The following is a 26,112-nucleotide window of genomic DNA, read 5'->3' on the forward strand; positions in this document are numbered from 1 at the left end:
GTGCTTGATCACATGCAGGTGAGAGGTGCATGGGTAGGAAATACATCGGGATGTTTGCTTGTCCCTGATTGGACCTGTTGGGAAATTGGGTGAATTGTGGGGCTTTTTTTTTTTTTTTTTTTCTTTTTTTTTTTTTTTTTTTTTTTTTTCGGAGCTGGGGACTGAACCCAGGGCCTTGCGCTTGCTAGGCAAGCGCTCTACCACTGAGCTAAATCCCCAACCCCTGGGCTTGTCTTTTTAAGCCCCTGAAAAATAAGACTTTTCTGGGCACCCAGAGAAGTACCTGGCTGGAGTCCATCCATCCACCCGGCCAGCATTTCACTAACGCTTGCTTCAGAATCAGCTTTTAAATTGTGGTAGTGGTCTAGTTCTCAGCTGCTTAGATTAAGACTTTAAGGAAGAAGGTTGGTTATTTGGCTTGTAGTTTCAGAAGTTATGGTCCACGTTAGCCCCGCCATGGTGGCATCATCATGGCAGAATTCCTGATGGAGGTGGCCCATTCACCTCAGGGCAACTGGGAAGCCAAGAGAAGTAAGAGAGGATCAAGGTCCCATTGTCTCCTCCGGGACATCCCCCCATATCCCAATTTCTTTTAAGCTCATCTAAAGGTCCTGTCACCTCTTAGGAGTGCTGCGGGCTCGTGACCAAGCCTTTAACACACGGGCCTTTGAAGGCTATTGATGCCTGGCTGGGCGATGACTGCATCGTCTCCTCTTGACCACATTAATTGCTCCCACTCCTTCTGCTCCTGGATTTGCCTCAGCTGTGCCTGCATGAGGACTGGGACTCCCCCCCCCTTTCCCGCTCAGCTTCTTGGGGGCACATTGTTCTGTGTGGGAAATGCTGTCACCTTAATGTATTTCACACAGGACAACTCATAAGTTACATCCGTATTTGTTTGCCTGTAGAATTGGGGTCTGTTTCAATCAGCGAACTACAGCATAGGCCGGCAGAATTCTGTCGTTTGTAAAATTTGGAATAAAGGAACGAAGATACATCCATATGTATTTTGACTCATGCAATTAAGATATTAAAACCCCGGCACTCAGGAAAGGGCGGCAGGAAGATGGTGAGTTTGAGGCTAGCCTGAGCTACATTAGTCTCAGACACCAAAAGGCTGGGAAAGTGGCTAAGAGCGCTTGCCTAGTATGCACAAGGTCCTGTGTTTGCTCGTCAGCACTGGGGGAGGGAGCAGGGAACAAAGAACATTATCTGTATAGAAAAGAGTTTTTGCTGGCCTGAGGTGGCTATGGAGGCACGTGCCTTTGATTCCAGCACTCGGAAAGCAGAGGCAGTTACAGGCCAGCCTGGTCTACAGATGGAATTCTGGGACAGCCAGTACAACACAGAGAAACCCCGAAGAAAAGAATTCTTTGCCCTGTAAAATGATTCAGCTTGCTTTTTAGGGTGAGGCAAATGGGGGTGGGGGTGGGGTCGCTTCTCTGTTACATATACTAAGCGCCCTTAGGTGGGGAAAAAAGTTCTGCCAGCATCTATTCACGGCTTCCCCGAGAGGTGTGACCTCGGAGCTGTGCAAGCTTTAGTAACTCTCTATGATTCTTTAATGTCTCTGGGTGAATTTGAGGCCACTGAGCACAGAGATCTTCGGCGAATGTTCCTTTCAGGTAAAAACCTGGGCGGTCCTGTGAGAGCTGGGGTACATGCTTAGTTTAGGAATCAGGGGTGATGTTAACCTGTTTGAGCCGCCTCAACCCTCTCATGAACCAGGCGTTTCTAAACAGCAGAAAGCACACTCCCCAGGCTCTGAAGGGTTTAGTCTGAGGTCAGTGTGCTAACAGACTGGGGGTTGACTAGCCCCTCTTCTGGTTCAGAGAGCCATCTCCTTCCTGTGTGCTCACAAGGCAGAGTAGGGGAGGGCTCTAGGGTCTCTCCTACAGGACACCCATCCCCCGCTGAGTTTCCTAAGTACCAACGTCTGCCTCCTAGGATATGTGAACATTCAGCACATAGTATAGATACAAGCAATTCTGGCGGGGGATGCGGTCAGTGGCAGAGCAAGAAACACTCAGTTCTGTCTCTAGAACAAAAGGCAAACACAAAAACGTTCTACTTGGTGGCTCTCTAGGCTGTGGTCAAAGGACATAAAAAAATGCCCACCATGTTATTAGACCATAAATGATGAGATGCAGGAGTAGCCAGTGGGGATAAGGTTATTTATGGCATTTCATAAGATAATACAGCAAAAAGAAAAAAAAATCAACTAATTTTAAGTTCCTAAGAAAGTTGTTTCTAGGGGTTGGGGATTTAGCTCAGTGGTAGAGCGCTTGCCTAGGAAGCGCAAGGCCCTGGGTTCGGTCCCCAGCTCCGGAAAAAAAAAGAACCAAAAAAAAAAAAAAAGAAAGAAAGAAAGAAAGAAAGAAAGTTGTTTCTAGGCTGGTGTGGTGGCTGGAAATCTCAGGGCTTGGGAAATCTTTAAATTGGAGGCCAGCCTGGTCTACAAAGTGAGTTCTAGGATCAGCCAGAGCTACCCAGAGAAACCCTGCCTTGAAAAGCAAAACAAAACAGCAAAGAAAACTGTCTTTAAAAAATGCTTTCGATGCGGGGACTTGGATGGAGGTTAGAGCGCTTGCCTCCCGGCATGCTCTACTGTTCAGTCCTTGCACCACAAAAGAGAACAAAATGTTTTCAACGCCGAGGGCTGGGAATGCTCAGTAACATTAGCCGGTGTCAAAACCGAACAATCGGATTATAGAATGTGGGTTATTCTTTTATCTGTAGAGTCGAACAGATGCTCAGATTTATTATTTAGTATTTTCCAGACTTACAGAGTCGTATTGTTTCAAGGGCGTCTCCCCAAAGACATTAACAATGACTAATCAGGATCCAAATCCATTCTATCTGTAAGTCTTGGCCTTAAGTGGAATCTAAATATTGACTCCTAGACCTTCAGATCCATACCTGGCACCCCCGAAGCAGTCCTCACTGCGGCCATTTTCAGCTGACAAACAGCTCTCACCTCCAAGGAGTACAACGCATGGTTTATTCTGGAACATCTGGGAGTGACCATGGCCAGGGGACACAGACTTTGGTTACCCTAAATTCTGTCTTCCCATGTGGAAACGGTTCCACGGAATCTTACAGTTTTACAGAACTAAGAGAGTAATAAGCCCAAGCACGTTTAAAACACACTGGCGGATATATCATGGAGGAGAGTACATCGAGATGGGGCGGGGGGCAGATGCTGTCAGATGACCTTCTTAGCTTTTGCGTCCATGGAGGCTACTGGTCTGCTAAGTTAATAGATTCCAAAGAGGTTTTTTAATCTATTTGTCACAAAACGTTAGTTCTGAGAGAGAGGAGGGCAAGGAATTTAACCCAAGATAAGACAAATTAGTCCCCGGACTTGGGACATTCCAGTCTCTTCATGGTGTTGAAGTTCCGATCAGCCCACCAGTCCCTGTAGACACAACCTTTTTTCAACCAATCAAGCAAGCTTCCCTTCAGGAATTCTCCTCTAACGCAGAGCATTCTCTCTGTCTTGTCTAGGGGATGATCAGGGTCCAGGTAGTAGATGTGTCCCATGACTGAGGACTTGATATGGGAGCTTAGACACTGGTGTGCCTCTGAGGGGGCTGTGCCCCGCCTCTGGAGGGGATCCAGAGGTGTCTGTCAGAGAGAGCAATCCCCATGGGCTGTAGGCTGTTCTGCCTCAGGGAGTTGGCCTGGTTGCTCTCTCCACCTGTCTGGTTGGTGACCTTCTCTCTCTCCCACGTGCAATCTTCACCCACACAACAGAGGTCTGCTCACCATTTACAGGAGACAGAGAGGGTTACACATATCCTATTCTGTCAAATCTTTCTCTGATAGGTCACTTCGTCTGCCACTCAATTAGACATCACTTTCAAACATGGCTGCTTCCTTCCACAAACTCAACTTTACCTTCATTGCTCGGGACTAAAGATGTGAACTTTAGGGCGTGTCTGTGTTCCAGCCAGAGGTGTGTGCTAACGCTGAGCCATACAACTAGAAAGTTTTTTTTTTTTTCTCTTCACTAAATAACACAATCTCGGGGTTCACAGCGTGATCGAATATCCTGCAATGTATATATGTTTTTGACCACCGTGTACACATCGAGGGGCCTGGAGTTTGAGAAACTTCAGCTTCACGGTAAATTCAACTTGTCTGGTTAAAAAAAAAAAAAGGAGATACTTGTGGCTCCTGAGTGGGCCAGCTGGCTTCAAGTCAGTAAGTGAAAATATAGATTTATCGAGGGAGGGAGGATCATGCTGACCTCCTCCTTTTTCTCAGAGGAAATGAAAAATGTTAGCTGCTGGAAACTCGATAAAACTGTCAAAAGACATCTCCTCCACTCAGCGCGAAACACAAGCCCCCAACTCCATCCCTTTCGTGCCAACTGAAAACACCCACGTACAAGTTCGATGGTAGAAACAAAAGGGAAGACTTCCGCGTATGGGTCTTGCACACGCATAGACTTTACAGTTACATGAAACCACCATGCCTCGGCCCCAAATTAAAGTTTAATCAGTCTGACACACTATTCCTGGATTGAGCTGGGCCGCGTGCGAAGACGAGGAGGGGAAGAAAAACGGGCGCAAATATATATTTAACGTCAGGTTCTTTTGAAGTCCCTGCTCTGGAGGTTGAAAGGGTAGCCAATTTAACTTTTCTCTCGGTTCTTTACCTTCTCTACAAAAAAAAAAAAAAATCCATAATAATGCCTAGGTATAAATGAAATACCAGAACATATAGCTCCCTTTCACTCGCAGAGATGGGAATCAACTTTTCAAAGATTGGCTTTATTTAATGCGTATGACTGATTAGCTTGCATATATGTATGTGCACTGTGTGTGTGCACTGTATGTGTGTGTGCCTGGTGTCTGTGAGGGCCAGAAAAACGTGCCAGATCCTCTAGGAACTGGAGTTGCAGATGGTTGTAAGCTGCCATGTGGGTGCTGGGGCCCTCTTACAGAACCTCTGTAAGAACAAGTGCTCTTAATCAGCGAGCCATCTACGACCCCAGAATTGTTTTATTTTTTTTAAACCCGTCATCCTTTATTTGGTGAACTCTCATCCAAGAGGAGAGTGGTTTGACATCCTAAAGGTCTGTTTTCCTCTAGTCTCCAGGCAGCAGATTATTCAGGGAGAAGTGGGCAGGACAAAGGCAATCATTCAGGAGTTTAGGCTCAATCCTCTGGTCCAGTTCTCAAGGACTTTTGGTCCTACTGTTGTCTTTTCTACTCATCCCTTGCTCCCTCTCTCCTCTGGATGGGGAGCCGGAGGCAGAGAGAGGAGAGACATTTTACTGGGAGAGTTTTACATAGACATGTTGTGGAGAACAGTTAGACACAGGTAAAGACAGAGAATGAGAAGGGACCAGAAGACGAGAACAGAGTTAGTTTGAGGCCAAACAGAGCAAAGAGCCCGAGGCTGAGTGAGAAGCCAGACTGAGTCAGTCAGCATGGAGAAGAGTTTTGAGCCTGAACAGTTGAGTTGACCCAGCCGACAAGAATTCAGAAAGAGCTAAAAAGGTGTGAGCTCGTTCAGCAGTAAGTTTCAGAGGCCGAAAACATTCTAGGCTTAGATAAGATTGTACGGTGGCTGGAGGCTTCCAGGACTAGGTCTAGGTTAGCAGACTGAGGCAGTGAGCCTTCAAGACAACAATTAAAACAGGAGAATAAAGGATACCTTTACACATATACGTTCTGTTTCCTTTGGCCAATATGGAGTATAAACAACTGTGTCTTTAATGTAGAATATGAAAGTTCCCCAATCATAAGGTCCTGGGTTAAATTCACTCTCTAGCACTACACAACCAACCAATCAACCCACCAACTAACAAACCTAACAACCAACCAACCAACCAACCTACCAACCAACCAATCAACCAACTAACCAACCAACCAATCAACCAACCAATCAACCAACCAACCAACCAACCAACCAGCCAGCCAACCAACCAGTCAACTAGCCAGTCAGCCAACCAACTAACCTACTTACAAACCAACCAACCAACCAACCAACCAATCAACCAACCAACCAACCAACCAACCAACCAACCAACCAACCAAGAAGATCTGTGATAAGGTTTGCCCCTTAGACAGTGTGTTGAGAGGACAGGATCCAATCTGATAGTTCAGGTCAAGTGCTCAGCAGTTGTGTGACCCATAGGAAGCAATTGGGACTGTTAGGTTCCCTGTTGAGATGTGTGTGAACTCACGGGTTTTCACAGGGAGCCTTGGTGTCGCCTAGCCTGTTGTTTGCCTCTTGAGTTGAAGACACACATTTACAAGCCACACTTTGCATATGCAGCCCGATGAATCTGGGCTTTGATTTTGTCTGTGGTTTCATTAATTACTCCCAACTTGGACTGGCATCCTTCCTACGGAGCGCTGACAGATTCTGTTGCTTCTAGACTGCTCTCTCCCCATGGCTTGGTTTTTTATTATTTAGCCATCGGATCCATCTGGAATTTCCTTTGATATTTTGATATACTCCGAGGTAAGAGTTTATGCTGATCTTTTCCTTGGCTCGGCAGCGTCCCCCATGCTTCTATTAAGTAACCATCCTTTTCTATGTTGTAATGTCTTGGTCCTATAGTAATTCTTACATCTTAGAGGCGCCTTTCCAGAGGTTTCTACTGATGCAAAAGAATAAAGATATGCTTATTTCGGCGTAAATGTCTTGCACTGGCTAGTTTTCTGTCCACTTGACACAAGATAGACTCATCGGAGAGGACGTACCTCCATTCAGAACATGCCTTCAGGCGATCTGGCTGTAGGCCCAGCCTGTAGGGCATTTTCTTAATTAGTGATTGGCCTGGTGCATTATGGGTGTCGCCATCCCTGGGCTGGTGGTCTTCAGTTCTATAAGAAAGGAGGCTGAGCAAACCCTGAGGAACAAGCCAGTAAACAGCACCCCTCCAGCCTCCAGGTCCCTGCCCCCCTCAGTTCCTGTCCTGACTTCCTTTGATGGTGAACAGTGATGTGGAAGTGTGAGCTGAATAAACCCTTTCCTCCCCGGGTTGTTTTGGTCATGGTGTTTCATCCCAGCCATAGTGGCCCTCACTGAGACACGCATCATAAGCTCTTTCTCTCCGGTATATGTTCCTGTGGGTGTGTGCAGATGCGTGTAGACGCACTTGCACATGCTTGCACATCTGTGTGATGGCCAGAGGCCCAGCTCTCCCTCGATCAGGCTTTCTTTTCCTTTTCGAGTCAGGGTCTCTGAGTGCACCTGGATCTCATTGACTTAGCTAAGCGGAGTTGGTTGCTCAGTGAGCTCTGGGGATCCACCTGTGCTGCCCTCCCTCCTTGCCTCTTGCCCATTCCCGTCATCTCAAGCAAATGCCTTCCTGTGTCCAAAAAGCTTTTTTTGCCTGTTGCTGTTGTTCTAAAAGCAGCCGGGACTTTCTGTTCCTTCCTCTGCAATCGTGTTCACGGAACGCTGGGGTTATCGACACTCTGATAACTTCCTGAACAAGTGGTGGGTGGGGAGAACAAAGTGACCACTGGCTTGAATCTTGCCTCTGTGAGAGAAGCTATTATCTTCCCTAGGCGGTTCCGGGGCAGAGAATATCCACTTTCTTGGGTCTCCCAATCTTGACTCCCTTTAATCCAAGCCTCCAAGAAGCCAGAATGATCTATGGCCTTTCTGAGTGGAGTCACAACTTCCTGGCTTCAAAGTGTGAGTTCTCTTCTTGGCCTATTTGGGTTGATTGGTCCTTCAGCTGCACTGGATATCAACAGTTCTCCCTAGGGAGAACGGTCGTGATATCGAAAGATTTCTTATAAAGATCGAAGATTTGGGTGTTGCATGGAAGGTGGGCAACAGGGCCTGCTGGAGCTCCCGGCTTTGCCCTTTGATAGAGGATAAACATTTTTGTTTGCTCCCCTTGGTCCAGGAGCTATGTATGTGGAAAGATTGATCACAGTGAGGCTGCCACTTTACCTGCCTGTCTTCTCTGACTTTGTCCTCATAGACAGTCTCATAGCGGCTATGCTACTAATAGTTTGCTTGTTAAAGGAAGAGCTGCCAGGACTTTTATTAAATAAGAAGACTTCACTTAAGATGGGCAGACTCTGAGCTGGGCATGGTGCCTCATGCCAGCAGAGGGAGGAGATCTCCTTGAGTTCAAGGCCAGCCTGGTCTACAAAGTGAGTTCCAGGATAGCCAGGGCTATTATACAAAGAAACCCTGTCTGGGGGTGTGGGTGTGTGTGTGTGGGGCACAACTCTGCTAGGGTTTTGTAAAAGTGGAGAGAGATCTGGTTTAACTCCAAATACAAGGACAAGTTAAGTATTTATAAGCAGGGATCTGCATCGAGGGGGGTTGTGCTTATCTGCAAATGAAAAATTGCTAAGAGGAAGTTCTGGGGGCACAGGATGATTCCGGCTAAACCTACTTGACAAGATTCTTGCTGAAGGCAGGCCAGTGTGAGAGAATGAGGGTGGAGACTCTCACTAAACTGAACCTGCAGGATTCCCGCTAAATCTAGACTCTAGAACAAAGACAGAAGCTCCAGGTTGAGGCATGCTGAGGCTTAATGGAGCCTAAGAGAATTAGGACCAGCAGTCTTAGGCAGTCAGACTTTATTTAATTGTAAGTTTATTTATTTCGGTGTATGTCTGCTTTGTCTGCCCCTATGTATGTATACCACGAGTACATGCTTGGTACCCTTGTCGGCCGGTAGAGGCCTAAAGCTAGAGTTCGGAATGGCTGTAAGTTGCCTTGTAGGTGGTAGGAACTCAAACTGGGTCCTGTGCCACATCAGTTAGTGCTTTCAACCACTGGGTCATCTCTCCAGCCCCTTACTCCGTTATTTAACCTTTGCCAAAGAGACTCATTTTGCAGACACTTCTGTAGCTTTGCTCCACGGCAAAATCCACATTTGGCCTGGCCACCATCTGTAGAATGCTTCAATCGAGTTTCTTAGTTTTGTTAGTGAGAATCGAACTCAGATCCCCACTCATGCTAAGTTCTTGTTATACACACAAAGCCACATCTACAGGGAGTTATATTTTAGATTCTCATGTTCTGTTAATCCATAACCTCTGGGAAGGGCATGAAGTAGTGGAAACAAAGAAAGGCGGTTTCTCAGCTTCAGGTCCTTTCCAAAACAACTAGAATTCCGTTGGCTACTTAGCTAAGTATTTGCGTTCTGCGAAGTGAAGCCGAGGAGAGGACAGATGGCAGCATTGTCATGTTGTGGTCTGCCGTTTCCAGAAGGGTATGGAAACGGACATGGGAGACTTACCGGATTTCTGGAGCATTCGTCAGCGAAGGCTGCGGAATGAGATACTTTGTTGCTGTTTACTCTAAACCCAAGACTCGAACAAGATAGGTGTTTTAGAAACTGGGGCATCTGTTTCTCTTGTCTTAAGCTGCTGCTGCTGCAGGGAATCAGGATTTATCACTCCAGGCCACCCTGGAGCTGGTTCTGTTTTTTAGCTCGGTCAAGACAAGGCTTCCCCAGGAGCGTAGCCAAACTTGGAAAGACCAATGGAAACTGGTATGTTCATTTTTATAATTTATCGAACGTCTATTAAGTGTGTACTCTTGCCCAAAGTCTCTGCAGAAGCAAAAAAAATTATAAATGTGACGTGGTCTCTGACCTTTGGAATCTTACGATCCAAAAGTAGAATGCATACATGTAGATAAGCATGTTACCCGTGCTGTGCTGAGGGTAGCATGACCTTATATCCAGAGACAGTCTTGGCCTGTTGTCTTGGTGTTGCTACTAAGAATGCACCTTTTCAGGTTTTAGAACTAAGTGTGGCAGTGTGACCTGTAAGAATATTCACGTGTAAAGGGGGTAGAAAGTGTAGAGAGGCGAGTCGGTTCCCTGCACTAGTCACGGAGCTGAGAGCTAAGAGAAGTTTGGCCAGCCAAGGTCAGGGTCTTACGGGAAGCTTGAGGTTCAGATGAGAGAGGAGGGGTGTTTCAGAAGACTCTGCGGGCAAAGAAAGAGAGTTCTGGAATTAGGAGCAGTGGTTCGACCTAAGCTAAATAATTGTTTGCCAAGTTTACCCTTTGACCATCCCTCAAGGCCGTTATTAGACTGTCTAGACACCACTGTCCTCTTCCTCCCCTTCCTCCCCTTCCGGGCTAGGAATGGAATTTAGGGCCCAGAGGCCTGTGAAGGAGCTGCTCCCTCTGAGGTACATCCCCAGTGTGAATTTGTGTTTTTACCATCTCTTAGGTGTTCTTGGGCACACAAATTTTATATTTGGATCTCTGCTGATGGTGACTAGGGAAGCAGGATTAACCAGACGGAGAAAGCCCTGAGGGACAGACAGCCCTGAGGGGCAGACAGACACTAAGTCTAACCAGTTAGGGAGTGCAGGAACTATGCAAGGATGGGGGAGGAGGGAAAAGAGGAGAGGGTAGCACTCTCGAAGAGGAAGAATGATCAAGACCAGGTATCGACTTACATGGGTACTATTTTTAAGCTACAGATACACGAGTCAAATCCAGGAATCTAAGGGATTTCTAGTCTGAAGATTTACTTGATCATAAACCCAAGACGGCGACAGCTGGGTAGTGTTGGCATATTTGGTGTAGACCTAAAACAAAATGTCTTCTGCTCACATTGTAAAAAAAAGTCTTGCGACACTCTTTAACAGTCAATGTGTATCTCAGGCAAGAAGCAGTAGTGGATTCTAAAGCATCCTCCTGCTATCATTATTATTATTGTTGTTGTTGTTGTTATGGTAGGATACCTGTCAAGCCTTATCTTACATGTTTGCTCATCTTTGTTATGGAGTGTATAAGACATTTGCGATTCGTCTGCAGTCCACGTAGTGCCAACTCCTTTCAGGGGAGATCAGCAGCGTCCTGCAAATTTTAGCCTGACCTTGTCCTGAATTTTGGAGGCACACACACTCTCTGTGGGAATTGTAGCCACATCATAAATTTCTCCGAGACTCTGAGAAATGTCAGTCCTACGGGAAACACTCGGATGAACTAATAGTCTCAGACTTGGCTTTGGAGAAAATGGATTCACTGGGAGAGAGGGCCTGGGGCAGTCTCTTAGTGGAATTCCTCAAAGATAAAGGAAAAAACTCTTCTCTTCAAAGATAAAAGCCTTACTCAGAAGACTGCTGTCACCAGGCCTGCTGGTTCTGTACTGAAGAGGCAAACCAAGGACCCAAGAATTATCAGGAAAAAAAAAAAAAAAAGAAAGCTTAAAGTTATGAAAAGAAAGGACAACGGGAAATCGCTCAGGCTGTCTTGTCAGGGGGCAATTTTGCATCTATCCCAGGTCATGCCACTCCGGAGGCCCCCATGAGTGCGGTTTGGTACCAGCAAGCATCTTCAATTCTTGTCTTGCCCGTGAGCTTTCCAAATCCTGGGAGTAACAAGGATGGAGATGACCAGTGCCAAGGAGCGGGTACAACACTCTTCAGAGAGTCCGAGTGTTTTTGTTTGTTTGTTTGTTTTTTTAATTAAATAGGGGGCTTAACTCCGGTGCGGTGCAGTGTCAGTCACGCCATTAAGTCCTAGCGGCAGGAAGCTCACATAAAAGGGGAAGAGGAACGGCGCCGCGGCGCGCACACGCTCGGAAATGGATGTCGGCAACGCGCAGCGCTGCAGGCGCGGGTCCCGCCAGGAGGGCGAGCGCGTCGAGCAGCCCCCTGCCCAAGGCCGGGCGCGACCAGCGCGGCAGGGGAGCGCGCTTCCAAGCGGCCGCCCCCGCGCGCCGCGCCAGTAGTTCGGTCCGAGGGGCGGCTCCAGGGGCGCGGCTCCGCAGCGGCCGAGGCTGCTCCAGGCGGGAGCGGACCCCAGAGCCTGTCGTCTCAGAGCTGGGCTGGGGAGAGGCAGGCGGGCGGGCGCGCGCGGGGCGAGCTTCGGCGCGGCGGCCCCCGAGGAGCGGGGCGAGCGGCGCTGCGGGGCCGTGGGAGGAAGCGCTGCGCCCGGCCCGACGGCGCTCGTTGAGCCACATCCGCGGGTCGCCGGCGACGTTGCCGGCGCCTGTCAAGGCCCCTCCATTTTGAAGGAAGAGGCCGCCGTTTCCCCACCGCAGGGGCGGTAGCCGCGCTCATGGCGTTCAGTCCCTGGCAGATCCTGTCGCCCGTGCAGTGGGCCAAGTGGACGTGGTCCGCGGTGCGCGGTTCGGGCGCGGGAGAGGACGAAGCTGGAGGTCCCGAAGGCGACCCCGAGGAGGAAGAGGACTCGCAAGCCGAGACCAAATCCCTGAGTTTCAGGCAAGTACACCGCATCCCAGCCGAGATGCAGGCGCGCGCCATCCTCCCACCGCGGTCATGCTGTGTGCGCGCAACCGTGCTCCGGGCTCTGCTGCGTCCTGCCCGCAGCCGGGTCCCCGCTGTGTACCCGAAAGTTCGGGATGTTCTGTCTGCCCGTGTGCTTTTCGTCCCCTGTCTTCGCTGTGAGCTTTCTGAACCCAGCCCCGAATCCGCAGTCTCCGCATCCCGGTTTGCCTGGGTCGCTTTCTCTAAGCGTCGACACCCCGGTTCCGACGCAGCCACACCGGTTAGTGTCAGTTGATAAGGCCAGGTGGGATTTGGAGCTTTTCCCCTTGTGGGCAAGAAATCGCTCCTCCGCCCTTCTTGGCCCCGCAGTGTCCTAAAATGCAGCGTTGGTAAAAAGAGGATTGCGTGATGACAGGCCCCTGGCAGCTGGTGAGAAATGGTGGTCTCTGCTGAGCTGTCACACGTGTGATTGTGGAAGGCAGGTGACGGCATTTTCAGCCTCCAGTGACTTTGAGACAGGTAGAGGCCTACCAAGGGAAAACAGCATAGCTAGAACTGGCTTAGTTTGGGGGTGGGGCGATATTTTATGCCCCTGGAAAAGGGTATGGTGAGGAAAGGAGTTGATTGGGAAGTTTTTTTTTTTTCTTTTCTTTTCTTTTCTGGTTATAAAAGGCAGAGATGACCTTAAAAAAACAAGTGGTCGTGGTGAGACGCTCCAGAGGACGAAAGAGATTTCGGGGAGCTAGGATGCTGGGCATCGCTGAAAATGATGCAGCCTTTCTCAGGCTGGGTTGAGGATTGGTTGGTTGTAAAGTTAGAGGCGCTGTACTTGCACTTTTGTGGCTGAGTACATTTTAAAGGCAGTTGGAAATACCGTTGACTGTGGTAATGCCTCGTTTTTCCCCCCTGGCAGCTCGGATTCTGAAGGTAATTTTGAGACTCCTGAAGCTGAAACTCCAATCAGATCGCCTCTCAAGGAGTCTTGTGATTCATCACTAGGATTGTCAGAACCCGAGGCCAAACCCCAAGGTAACAAAACTTGAATTTTCTACCTCTTCGGTTTTAACTTAAGGAAAGGGGAAAAAAAGGACACAAAAAAAAGGGGTGTTATGTGTGTGCAGTGAGGACCACTTCAGACAGGATGGACTGGCTCCTTGCTCCAGAAGAGGTTGCCCTAAAGTTCTTGCTGATTTGGAAGGCCCTTTGCTTCTTGTTTTTGTAAAATAAACCTTTTGATCGTTTGATGATCCAAAGTTTGCTTTATTCTCTGACTAGAGATCAAGCTTTTGGAGTATGAGATTATATTTTCAACCACTCCTGTTAAGACTTCCTTCTAGACCCTGAATAAGTAAAAATGTAGCAGTGTCTGGGCTGGTTATGTTTTAGATTTGGCCTCAAAGATTTCAGAGACTAGTTTTCTACAAGGGTGTGGCTAGACCCAAAATTATAGGTAAGAGTTGATTTTTGAGTTAGGAATCTTAGGCAGTTTCAAAATTGCTTGCCTTTCTCCAGCAGAGGACCAGTGGGGAGCCCTTCAGTCTAACCAAGAAAATCCGTCACACATACTGTCCTTCCCTACCCCCACCCCTACCCCTCAGTCCAAACTAGTACCTGCCCTTTAGTTCTCAATGCCTCTGACCCACTACATTAATGGAAATCTTTTTTTTTTTTTTTTTCTCTAAAGGCAGGATTTCAGATAGCCCAGGCTGGCCTTGGAGGGAAGCTGTCTTAGTCAGGGTTCCGTTGCTGGGAAGAGACACATGACCAAGGCAACTCTTTTAAGGACATTTAATTGGGGCTGGCTTTCAGGCTCAGAGGTTCAGTCCATTATCATCAAGGCAGAGGGCATGGCATGGTAGCTTCCAGGCAGGCATGGCTGAGAGGGCTGGGTTTTCATCTGAAGGCTGCTAGGAAAAGACCGGCCCCCAGGTAACTAGTAGGAGGGTCTCAGATCCCACCACAACAGTGACACACTCCCTCCAACAAGGCCACACCTCCTAATAGTGCCATTCCCTGAGCCAAACATAACATACAAACCACCACAGAATGGAACCTTTACGGGTTAAAAGCAAAATACCTGTCTGGGTCTGTTAAGTACTGTCGAGAAGGATGGGCGGGGGTGGGAGGAGGTATGGCCTGTGGGCCTGACCGGTAAATGCTGGAAGTTAGAGGAGCTGACTTGAACAGAGTCCTAAAAGGGGAGAAGTGAGGAGACAAAACGTGTGTGTATTATTGGGAGGAGAATCCTTTCAGCAAAGGGAACAGTGCTTGCAAAGAAGCATCCCGTAAGTGGTGAGGCCCTGGGGTGTGGTTCTGGAGGAGCGGGCAGAGGCCAGTGTGCCCAAGAGGGATAACTAGGCTGCGGGTAGAAATGGGAGCTGAAGTCAGCAAGGGGAGAGGAAGGGCCATGTGATGCCATGATGACGATCTGATTTTCTGAGCGAGCTGGAGAGCAGCTGTAGGGCATCTGAACAAAACACCATAACCGAGTGGCTCAGAACAAGGGGTCCATTCTCACTCACAGTTCGGGGGTGGGAAATCTGAAGTGTGGGCAAAGTCATGTTCCGTCTGAAGGCTCAGGAAAGACTTGCTTCTTGTCTGTTCTAACTTGGACTGGTTACCAACAGTCTTTGGTGTTTGGCTTGCAGCAGCCTAACGTCCCGTCCCTGGGCCTTAAGACATGGTGGGTTCTCCTTGTAAGTCTGTCTTCATATGGCCATGCTGTGGGGATTCCAGTCATTCAGTTTAATGCTCTATTCTAGTATGACCCCATTTTAACTGCATTACAACCTCCAAAGACACTGTTCCGAGTAAGTGCCCATTTCTGATAAATCATGACTTTGGACATATCTTCTTGGGAGACACAGTTCAACTCATTCTCATAAGGATTTGACTTACATAATCATCATCATCACCATCATCACCACCATCATCATCATCATCATCATCATCGAGACAGGACTTTCACTCTGTAGCCCTGGCTACCCTGGGACCTGCAGTGTAGACCAAACTTTGAACTTACAGAACTTCTTACCCCTATAGCTTAGCTCGGTTATTTGCCTGGGCGGGTTGAGTCACGGAGGAGTTGAATTCACTGGGAAACCATCAGGTTTTCTGCAGTTTGTTTTCCCTCCTAGAAATGGAGATCTCCATGCCATGTATCCCGCTGAGAATGGAGCAATGCCTTCACTGCTCTGGGCTGGCTCTGCTTCTGGGTTAAGGGCTGTCTGTCCACACCGACTGACCCATTACAGAGGGGTGCGTGGCCAAGTTGAGCAGTGGCGTTTCCTGTAGTGAAGATGCTGTCCATCCCCATAGATTTCCTTTCTTTTCTCCACAGGGGCAGATTGGGAGGGAGGTCTCGATGTGGGAAAGGACTATTTTGTGGTCCTTCTCATCAAGTTTAAATAAAGCCCGTAAGACTTATGTAGCTGTTTGAAAGCCTCTTTGAATCACCCTCAGCTTCCTTCCCTCAACATTCTGTCAGACTGCTAGGCTAATCCATCTGCCAGATTCTTCACTAAATGAATAGAGGCCCGGATTGGCCTAGTCCCCCCACCCCCCAGCCCCAGCCACAGACACTCAATTGTTTGGTCCTTCTTGTTTCTGTGGCTCTCACAGTCTCATTCAGAGTAAATGTTTTCTTTTCAGAGAGTCTTGGATCAGAAAAGTTCTCCAGGGTAGGCCATGCTGTAGAGTGTGACGTTAGGGAGGAGACTGGCGGTGTATAGTCTGGGGAACGGTCCTGGGTATTATAAAATCCCTCAGTTTAAGGTCTTGAGACAGTGGGATGACTCCTGAGTCTGGTTAGTGTCTGGCCTTTTAAGGATCTTGTGGAGTTAGTCCAAAGTGGGGATTGTGTTGTCACAGACACAAAGTCAGTCTCGAGAATACAGCTGAAGCTCAGGTCTGGCTGAAGATGGTTTCACTGGGCAAAAATTCTTGAGTCAGTTCACCGTGAGGTTTTAATTTCTTGAACCGGATGTTTCATTTTTCCCCAAAATAGTTAATCTTGTTTTTGACTTTCTGTGTTTTCTTAACATGGTGGTTAGACAGCGCATACAAATTGGGTAGGGCCGTCTTCATGCGACTCGTGCCTGGTCACCCTCACGCACACGTGTAGGATAGTCCCATATTCCAGTTCTGTCACCGGCTTCCTAATTGTTTAAACTTGGAGGAAAACACAGTTTTGCTTTATATTGGAACTGCTTCAAGAACTTAGAAATTCTTCGTAATGGGTCCTCTTATGATAGTTATACGCCAGGAGTTAAATATAAGGGTTGTGGTTTGTTTTTTTTTTTAAACACACAGAAAAAAAGTTGGCTTCCGAACATATAATAAATCCAGACTAAGCTGGAAATATTTCTTGAAAATACCAAACCAGTGGCTGTATTTGCTGTCTGTCTTTCCCAACAAAGGTTGCTTAAGCTGATTTCACCTATTTTTTTTGAGACAGGGTCTCACTGTGTTCGTCTGAACTAGATGTGTAGCCCTTCTTGGCCTCAAAGAGATCCATCTGCCTCTGCCTGGGTGTGCCACCATACCCAGCCACTTAAAGTGCTTTTAAAAAAAAGTCACTATTATCATTACTGTGGGGAAGAGGCACACATGCCATAGTGTGTGTGTTTGTGTGTGTGGTGTTTGTGTGTATGTGTCTGTGTGTGTTTGTGTGTCTGTGTGTGTTTGTGTGTCTGTGTATGTGTGTGTGTTTGTGTGTCTGTGTGTATATGTGTGTGTGTGTGTATGTGTGTGTATGTGTGTTTGTGTATGTGTGTGTTTGTGTGTGTGTGTGTTTGTGTGTCTGTGTGTGTCTGTGTATACAGCAGACTTCCACAGAGTTAGCTTTTATCCAGCCTTCTGTGGATCCTAGGGATGGAACTCAGACCCCTGACTTATACCTTTTCATGGTGAGCCTTCTTATTGGCTGGTTTTAGCTAGTCTTTGCTGGGATGTATGTTGGTGAAGGAACTCCCTCAGGGGAAAGAGCTTAGAGGAGGCCTCCTCATCTCCATCCCCCACATCCCTCTGCTTGCTTGTGTTACTCAGAAGGGCAATCTGATAGCAGGGCCTTCTGCTGCTTGTGTTCACGGGGTTAGTGGCCGCAGGCCTGTCAGCTCCTTCAGCCTATAAAAACTTCAGAGCTGGCCTAGCATGGTGGCACACCCCTGTACACCAGCGCCGGGGAGGCAGAGGCGGGGTGGACCTTTGTGAGTTCTAGGCCAGCCCAAGCTGCATAGTGAGAGCCTGTCAAGACAACAGTAACAAAAGAAACAGACAGAAGACCTGCAGACATTGCCTTTGTCACTTGGACCCCTCCCTTTGTGGTCACGCTCACGTTTAAAGGTAGTTGGCGAGAAGAAGAAGGCTGATTAATGTAGAAGTCTCCACTTCCGCGTTATCCCTGGATATCTAGTTAAATCCGTCTCGTCATTTTTTATGTTAGAACACATTGAGGTGTGGAATAGAAATGGGAGTTTACCGACTGATATTTACTGCTGGTGTTCATGTGAGGAATGCAGAATTATTCAATGACCGACGTACTTTTGGTATTTAGATTCAGAAATAGCAAACCATGCTCAAGGCCAAATCAGGTCACCTATTTTTTTTGGGGGGGGGCTTCCAGGGAGAGAGGATTTAAAAGTTTTAGATTATTGAGCCCAGAGTGGTGGTGCACACCTTTAATCCCAGCACTTGGGAGGCAGAGGCAGGCAGATCTCTGAGTTCAAGGCCAGTTGGTCTACAAATCCAGGTCCAGGCAGTAAAAAAAGAAAAAGAAAAAAAAAAAGGAAAATTTCATCTCGAAGTGTATGGTTGAAAAAAATTATAATATTGTGGTATTAAAAACTTAGGTGAAATAACACGTTAGGGCTGGTAAATAACGGTGTTTGGGAATATAGCCGTGGTAGTGTGCTGAGGTCTCCCACGTGGCTGCCTTTCTATCTTGGTGACAGGTCGAGTACTTGGGACTGGAGAGGCTTGTTAACCTCTCTATGTACTTACGCTGTTTTGAGAGTGTGACTAGGGACTACGGCTAACAAAGGAGCGCTGTCGACCAAGTCCCACCCGTGTGTCCCTGTGGTCAGGAAAGGCCTCCTTAGGGAGAGAGGCTGGGTCTGACTGCCTGTCGTCTCCTTTGCTGACAGTGCACTTGAGTTTTAAATGACTTTCACTAAAAGATTCGGAGAGTTACAAAGAAATAAGAGAAAAAAAAAAAAACGAGAAAGCACGGAGAAGTGGGATCATCTAACACAAATACAGACACAGCCATTTAAAAATGGAGCTGGGTTTAGTTTTTGGTTCTATGTCTGTGTGTGGGTTTGACATGGACTAGGATGCTCAGATGCCCAGGGCTGCCAGAGCCTTGGGGCTGCCACTACATGTGGTTGTGAGCCAAACAGGGTACTCTGCATGAACAGTACAATTCCTGACCACCGAGCCATCTCTGCCGTCACCACCAGAGACTTTGAACTTGTTCCTACTCAGTATTTCTAATGGGATGTTGGGGCCTGAGCTTGAGTAAATTGCAATGGCGCATTTATCGGAATTATATATAAATTATATATGTCTAAGTCTTAGAACACAGATCTTGCTGAAATCTGAGCCCCAGACTTATTATTCTAAGGCTTTGAGCCTATTTATAAGCAAATACACAAATATTGTTCATTCATTAACATGCTGAAGTGGTTCATTCAAACCTACAAGTCTGTTTTCCTCAGGGTTTACTTGAATATTTCTCTGCTTTATTAGAATTTCCTATAAACACAGTGGGACTAATAAAAACCTTAAATATACCTAGTCTAACAGTTTAACACGGGTGGCCCCTTGTACCATGTCCCAGGTTAATGCTTAATTAATGCCTTTTTTTCCCAGCTTAATTTAGTTTTTTATGTGATTATAGCATAAGATGTTTAAGAACTCCTAGCAGCATGCTACTTCCCCCCTCCCAGCTGCATGCTACGTGCCCCCTACCCCCTAGCCACATGCTACATTCTCTCCCCCACCCCCCAGCTGCATTGCTACATTTCCTTTTTTTTTTCCCTAATGGAGTCAGGATTGTTGTCTCAGTGTAATGAGAGGAAGCTATGAGAGGAAGTACTTCCGCTCTTTGATCGAGAACACCAGGGCAGAGGAACCACCTTTACCTGTGCAAAGTGAAGACTTAAGTAACTTTCAAGTCACATTTTAGATGTAGCAAAGGCAAGGCTTAAGAATAAGGGTTAATTAACTCATTCCAGAGCTGCACTTCTCCTCTACCCGGGTAGCCACTAAAACTGCTAATGTGCTCTGTTCATTTCTGGTGGCAGGGACAGGGCGCTTAGGGGATGGTCCTGAATGCCCCACTGGAACTCTGAGTATGGTCTAAAGCACTTTCAGTGACAGTAGGTCTGGGGTGACGGACGAAGTGTAAATCAGGCATGGTGGTGAGCCGACAATTCCAGTACTCTCAAGGCAGGAGGGTCAGGAGTTCAAGGCCAACGTTGGCTATTCTGTAAGCTCAAGCGCAGTCTGGCTTACATGAAACCCTTCGTCAAAGAAAACCCAAAACTAGCCAGGAATGGTGGCCCACATTTTTAATTCCAGCAACCAGGAGGCAGAGGCAGGAGGATCTGAGTTTAAGGTCTACGTAGTGATAGGACAGTCAGGGCTACACAGAAACCCTGTCTCAAAAGATAACAAAACGTGGCTCCCTCCCCACAAGAACCCCGGTAATCTCCCTGTAGCAGCAGTCCTATCTGTAGGCAACCTTGGGATGTAACTGTTTCTCATACTCCCCGAAATCAGAATAGTGTTGGGAGGCCACAGTTTGTCCCCCAAACAGTCATCTTCCTGGAGCTGTGATGGCCAAGGTTGCTAACTGCATACGACTGTAGCCACCCAGCCTCCGTGTTGTGTGTTAGTCCTGACTGACTCCGGGTTTGCTCTTGGCGGCAGACTCAGTAATAGCAGGGTCTTCTGCTGCTTCACAAGGGCAGGTAGATAACTCTGACCGCTCTGCTGCTGAACTGCATCCTTAGCCCCTAAATTCTCCTCTCCTCCTCATTCCTTTTGTTTTTGAGGCTGGGTTGAGTCTCCTTGAGCCCAGGCTGGCCCGGTCCTCCCGCATTAGCCTCCCACATGCTGCGTGCCATTAAATGTTTGCACCACAGGGGTCCAGCAGCCTCTTTTCTGCTGCGTTGCTGGGAGGCAGGGAGGGTAACGTGTTTCCTGGCTCCCACTGCAGGATGCTCACGTAACCTTGGCTTTCTGTTTTAACTGTATTTCTTTATTAAGGGGTTTTTAGATGCAGGTAGTTTCTGTTTATAGCATTTCCATTGTAACTGATGTCGAGATGTGGTTTCTGTTTGAAAACCTGAGAAGTCAGGGGCAGATAGCCTTGACTGACAGCAGTGCACCTTGGTCAGAACTTAGCTCTTTTTTTTTTTGGAGCTGGGGATCGAACCCAGGGCCTTGAGCAAAACTTAGCTTTTTTAAGGTGGGAAATCTCAAGGGTGAGATGGCCCAGCAGGTTGGGCCCCATGATTTGACTGATCTCTGGAACCAACCTGGTAGGAGGAGAGAACCATCTGATCTATCTGATCTGCACATAGCGTACCTCACGTACCTCACTACCCGGTCCCACCCACCGTACACACACACACACACACACACACACTCACACTCACACTCTAACTCAGTGTCAAGTATCTTTGGAAAGGTGTAGAACCCACAGTAGGCTAATGCTAAGGAGGAAGCTGAGTGAGACGGGAGGGCGGGGGACAGCACAGATTGAGACCAACCCGAGCTACACAGCACCAGAGCCGGCACAGGGGCACAGGGCCGTCTCCACGTCTTCAGAGTTACAGGGTGGGGAGGAGGGGGTGGAAACCCCAGAGCTCCAAGAAATGCGTTCACAGCTTTTCCTCTCCAGGGAATTTGTGAGTCTCCCCCCACAACTCCCAGTTCACTGTTGGAGAAGGCCAAGAGGAAGTGAAAGGCCTTAAAATGTTGCCAGAACAGGGTGTGTGCTGGGGAAAAGCACCCTCCTGAGTGACAGCAGAGTGGGTACCTGTGAACTTGGCATCCGTGCACAGACACACAGACACACACACACACGCACACACACACCCCACAGAGTGTCGTTTGGGGGTTCTGAACAGCAGGAGTTCACTGCACAATTTAGATACAAACAACAGAAGCAGGAGTCTTCCTTGGTAGCTGGTGCAGCCGCACTGGACTGTTTTGTTTATTATCAAAGGTGTGGTGGCCCGGGCCTTTTGTCCCAACACTCCCTGGGGGTAGAGGCAGGAGGATCTGAGTTCAAGGTTGGCCTGATCTACATTCTACATAGGGAGTTCCGGGACAGCTAGGGCTACATAGAGAGACCCTGTCTCTCCCCCTTCCTCCCCCCTCCCCGTCCCAAAATGAGTGTTAGCTCTTCAGTGAGAATGAAGTAGGAAGGGGTCAGTCTCTTCTCTGGGTGGGCCTTGTCTGGTGAGAGAGTGGGTTATGGGAAGAGATGTGGGGAGTCTCCGGGACGCAGCACCTATTTTTAGGTCGAGAGAAGGGTGGTTTGACTTTTGGTTTAGTTTTTGTTTTGGGATCACACCAAGGTCTCACCCGAGGAAGACAGTGATTTTTCTCCTAGCCATGTCCCCAGCCCAGAAAGGCAGACCTTCTCACCAGCTGTTGCTGGCTACGAGGAATGGAGCTCACGCACTCATGTGGGGCCTGCAGTGTTGGTTCCACGTCCTCACAGTGTAGCATCCCGCTTCACTTCCTCCTCACTAGCAAGCAGGTCTCGGGCCTCAGAGGTCACACTGTGCCTTCCACAGCACCCTCCTGGTGACACAGGCCAGCCCAGTGCTGTGAATACCGGGAGGTGAAGACTCACTGGGAACTCCACGCCACAGCTGGTCGCGAAAAGCTCCTGCTATGCCAGAGGGTGTAATTTCCACACCAACAAACTTCTCCCAGCTTTCTTGCCTTAGGGCTCTTCTGTAAGGCTTTCCTGGGTCCAGGATGGCCGTCCTGCTGGGGAGGTGCCTCGTGCACCTAATGTCTGCGTCTCTCCTCACTAAGCACTCTTCCTCTTTTATCACCAGCCTCAGCTTCCTGGCTGCGTGGGTGGTTGCTGCTTTATGAAGGAAGCAGTTGGTATTTTGAATCCTCCAGTAATTATTTCTGAGGAGATTGCACGCCATGGCTGTTCGGTTGCAGTGGATTGAAGTTCCACAGTTTGGGGTCTCTGCACCGAAGCCCCATCTGCTAGCACGCGTCTTCCTGCCTTTGCTCTTCCTGCTGGGGTAGTGTAGCCTAGTGCTGAGGGCTGTCTGACCTCTGATGGGGTAGAGGATCTCTGCTCTGCTTGGAACACGTTCTCAGTTAGATCCGGGTGGCTCCTGTCCCGAGGGGCACCTTGTTATTGAGAGGAAAGGCATAGTAATGCTCTTGCTTCTCTGGAGAGGGCCTAGGCTTGCTGGTAGGCAGGCAGTTTCTGGCCAGTCCTCCTCTTTTCCTTAGAGTATGGCCCTTCAGAGGGGAGTTCTTATCTCCAGTTGGGGGACAGATTGTGCTTGGGCTAGAATCTTAGGGACTCAGCGCATACTGAGTCCTGCCCCCAGCCCACGCCTGTTCTCTCGGGTCTCTTTTTCTAAGATTTGTTTATATTGTATGAGTACACTGTTGTTCTCTTCAGACACACCAGAAGAGGGCATCAGATCCCATTACAGATGGTTGTGAGCCACCATGTGGTTGCTGGGAATTGAACTCAGGACCTCTGGAAGAGCTCTTAACCGCCGAGCCGTCTCTCTAGCCTCTTGGGTCTCTTTTTCAATGAAATAGCATAAAATGCTGTTTGAGATGCTTTCTTTAACCTTGGGACCAGTTCTGTCTGTTCATCAAGTGGACTTACCCCCACCCCCATTTTAACACCCAGAGCTTTATGTTGTGTATGCACAAATTGGTGTGTGTTTTGAAACAGAGTCTCTCTGTGTTGCCCAGGCTGTGCTCAAACTTGTGATCATCCTGTCTTAAGTGCTGGGATTATAGGCAGGTGCCACTGGGCCCGAGTGTGACTTGAGACTGGGCCTCTGTCAGAACAGAAGAATGGTAGGGCAGCTGGTACTACCTGTCTCTATTCAAAACAAAACACAAAATAGCTGAACTTGCCCTCAGTCCCTGGCTAATTCAGACATGAGAAGAAAGGTTACAACAGTGGGCTCCTACTCTTGTGAGTGCGTGAGTTAGCGATGGTGTTCTGCCCTGGGTGGTAAGACATCCTGATAGGATAGTGGCCCTCAGGAGACATTCTGCCTTGACTTATGGGTCTCCACACTTCTTGGTGACCTGGGGCCATAGGATTGTCAAGGGAATGTGAGCTCCGCAGTGTACTTATTCTGTCCCTGGACAATGTAATGTATTGCTTCTCAGTCTCCATTTAAGGACTGCGGCCTTGGCTTTTGTGGTGATTTACCTTGGGAGAGGGAATGTCTTGAGAACACACAGTCTAACTTGCAACTTGAGGGAAGTCAGAGGCACTAGAAGCTCAGACAAGTAGTTGGTGGTTTAAAAACAAAAATCCTCTCAAGGTTTGGACACTTGTCAGAAATGCTGATGTGTCCCTCATTACCATTCTCCTCAGGTTAGACCACTTGAGCAGAAAGGGGTGCTGCCTGCTAGAGCCACTTTCCCTCCTGACACCCTGGACTTCTGCATGGGAGAGAAGGGCAGTGTGGAGTGGGGCCCCGCGGGGTCTCCAGGAGGAAAGGGCCTCGGAGATAGAATGCTGGTCCTGAAATAGCTGTCAGCATGGAGCCGAGCTACCTCACTGCTTACTGTATAAATATGCATGAGAGAGATTCCCAGCCATGCAGTGGGGAGCACTGGGCTCTCAGATTGGTGGGCTACAGGGAATCAGAATGCTAAGGCCCCCCGTGGACTGAGGTCTCTGGGGAAATTTGTTGACTCATTTCCCACACCGCCTGGCCTTGGCTTTGCTGCCGGTTAGGTTTTTCCTTAGCTTGGTCCAATCCAACTATCTAGGAAGAGAGGCTGTGAGCTGAGGGAATGCCCGGGCAGACCAGCCCATGGACAAGTCTGTGACACCTTTTCTTGATTAATGATTGGTGTGGAAGGACCCAGCTCACTGTGGGTGGTGCCACCCCTGTCTGGGAAAGTGGTGCTGTGTTGTGTTAGAAAAGCAGGCTGAACAAGCCGTGAAGAGCAAACCAGTAAGTTGTGTTCCTCCATGGCTTGTGCTGCTGCAGTTCCTGCACAGAGTTCTGCCTCAAGTTCCTTCCACATTGAGCTATAAACTGTAAGCTTAAATGATCCCTTTCTGCCTTGGTTGCTTTTGGTCGTGATGATTTTTTTGTGTGTTTTTTTTTTTTTTTTTTTATAAATATCCTATCTAACAACACAGCTTCTTAGAGATTGGTTTTTGTTTTATTTTCTTTTAACTTATCTTTATTTTATATGCATTGGTGTTTCGCCTGCCTGTATGTCTGGGTGAGAGTGTTGGATCTTGGAGTTACAGACAGTTGTGAGCTGCCATGTTGTTGCTGGTTATTGAATCCTGGGACCTCAGGAAGAGCAGTCAGTGCTCTTAGCACTGAGCCATTTCTCCAGCCCTGTAGCCTAGGCTGGCTTCAGATCATGCAGTCTTCCCTCCTCGCTCGGCCTCTGGGTGTTGGCTCATTCCCGTGAGCCACACTGCTTGGCTTCTCCAGAGTTTTAGTACCAAAGGCAGGAGATGCGTGAGTTGAGGGTGTGAAGACACCAGGTTAGAGTTCAGAGTGAACATGACCTTAGCACCCCTACTCTTGGCCTCGTGTTTATCTGTCCATCTTTTAATGAAAGCCCACGCCCATGTCCTGCAGAGAACATCTTGATTCTGCCCCACTCTCTCTCTCTTGTGTCTAAAGGGTTACTTACTTACCTTTACTGAGCTCCAACTCAACTTTAAAAAATAGAATTAAAAAACCCAAAGTTAGGCAAAGGTAGAGGCAGGAGGATTATGAATTTGATGCCAGTGTAGGCTGTATAGTGTATGAGACCCTGTCCCCAGAATGCAAATAAAGCCCAAAGCCCCCAAAAACCAAAGCAGGAGAAGAGGAGGAAAGCCTCTGGCGCTAGGGAGCGGCCCTAGGCTGTTTCGTATGCGTGGTTATTCCTGTCAGAGAAGGAAGAGGTGATGTCATGTTTTTCACTTCTCTGTAAATAGAACTTCTCTAGCACATGTGGGCTTCCTCCAGAAGGATTTACAATCCAAAAGTGGCAGTGCGATCTGCCACCTCAAGGGTGGGTCCCTGCGAGCAACACAGGAGAGATTACTTAGAACGGCAGACCTGTGTACAGTGCTGTTTCCTGCAGGACCAGAGCCATTTTGTTGCGTTCAGTAGTTCTTGTGTGCTTCCAGTACGGCCCTGTCAGTGAAGTGCTTGCATTGCAAAGGTGAAGATCTGGGTTCGAGCCCTGACTACACAGTGCATAGTGGCGTGCTCTTCAGGGATGGGGTTCAGAGACAGAAGGAGCCCTCTGTGATCAGTTTAGCCTGCCAGTGAACTCTGGACCAGTGAGAGAGCCTGTCTCAAAGGAGGTGGTTGGCACTCCTGAGGGTGACGCCCAAGACAGCCCTCTGTAGATACTCACACCTGAGCATGTGAATACACAGGTACAGGAGTTTTTAAAAAGGTGTGTGCAATTAAAAGTTGTTTAAAAAATATTTATGCATACGAGTACGCTAGCTGTCTTCAGACACACCAGAAGAGGGCATTGGATCCCATTACAGATGGTTGTGAGCCACCAGTTGGTTGTTGGGAACTGAACTCAGGGCCTGGAAAAGCAGTCAGTGCTCAACCACTGAGCCATCTCTCCAGCCCCCCCCCCTTTTTTTTTAAGAATTATTCATTTATTTTATGTATATGAGTACACTGTAGCTGTC

The 26,112-nt window shown here is 48.2% G+C and overlaps 1 protein-coding gene across 3 annotated transcripts in view; it reads left to right on the forward strand.

The window, feature by feature from the left end:
* Nucleotides 1-11,846: 11,846 nt before the first annotated feature.
* The window catches only part of Tacc1 (transforming acidic coiled-coil containing protein 1), a 48,590-nt gene continuing 34,324 nt past the window's right edge, over nucleotides 11,847-26,112 (forward strand). Inside the window, exons 1-2 of one of the 3 annotated variants that reach the window (XM_032918444.1) lie at nucleotides 11,847-12,185; nucleotides 13,105-13,220. In XM_032918444.1, the coding sequence (XP_032774335.1) occupies nucleotides 12,022-12,185; nucleotides 13,105-13,220 (280 nt within the window). In that variant the 5' untranslated portion in view covers nucleotides 11,847-12,021. The remainder of the gene's footprint in view (nucleotides 12,186-13,104; nucleotides 13,221-26,112) is intronic. The other 2 variants (XM_032918445.1, XM_032918446.1) reach the window with 2 other exon arrangements.

This window comes from Rattus rattus, chromosome 13, assembly GCF_011064425.1.
Source record: "Rattus rattus isolate New Zealand chromosome 13, Rrattus_CSIRO_v1, whole genome shotgun sequence".
Lineage (NCBI taxonomy): Eukaryota > Metazoa > Chordata > Mammalia > Rodentia > Muridae > Rattus > Rattus rattus.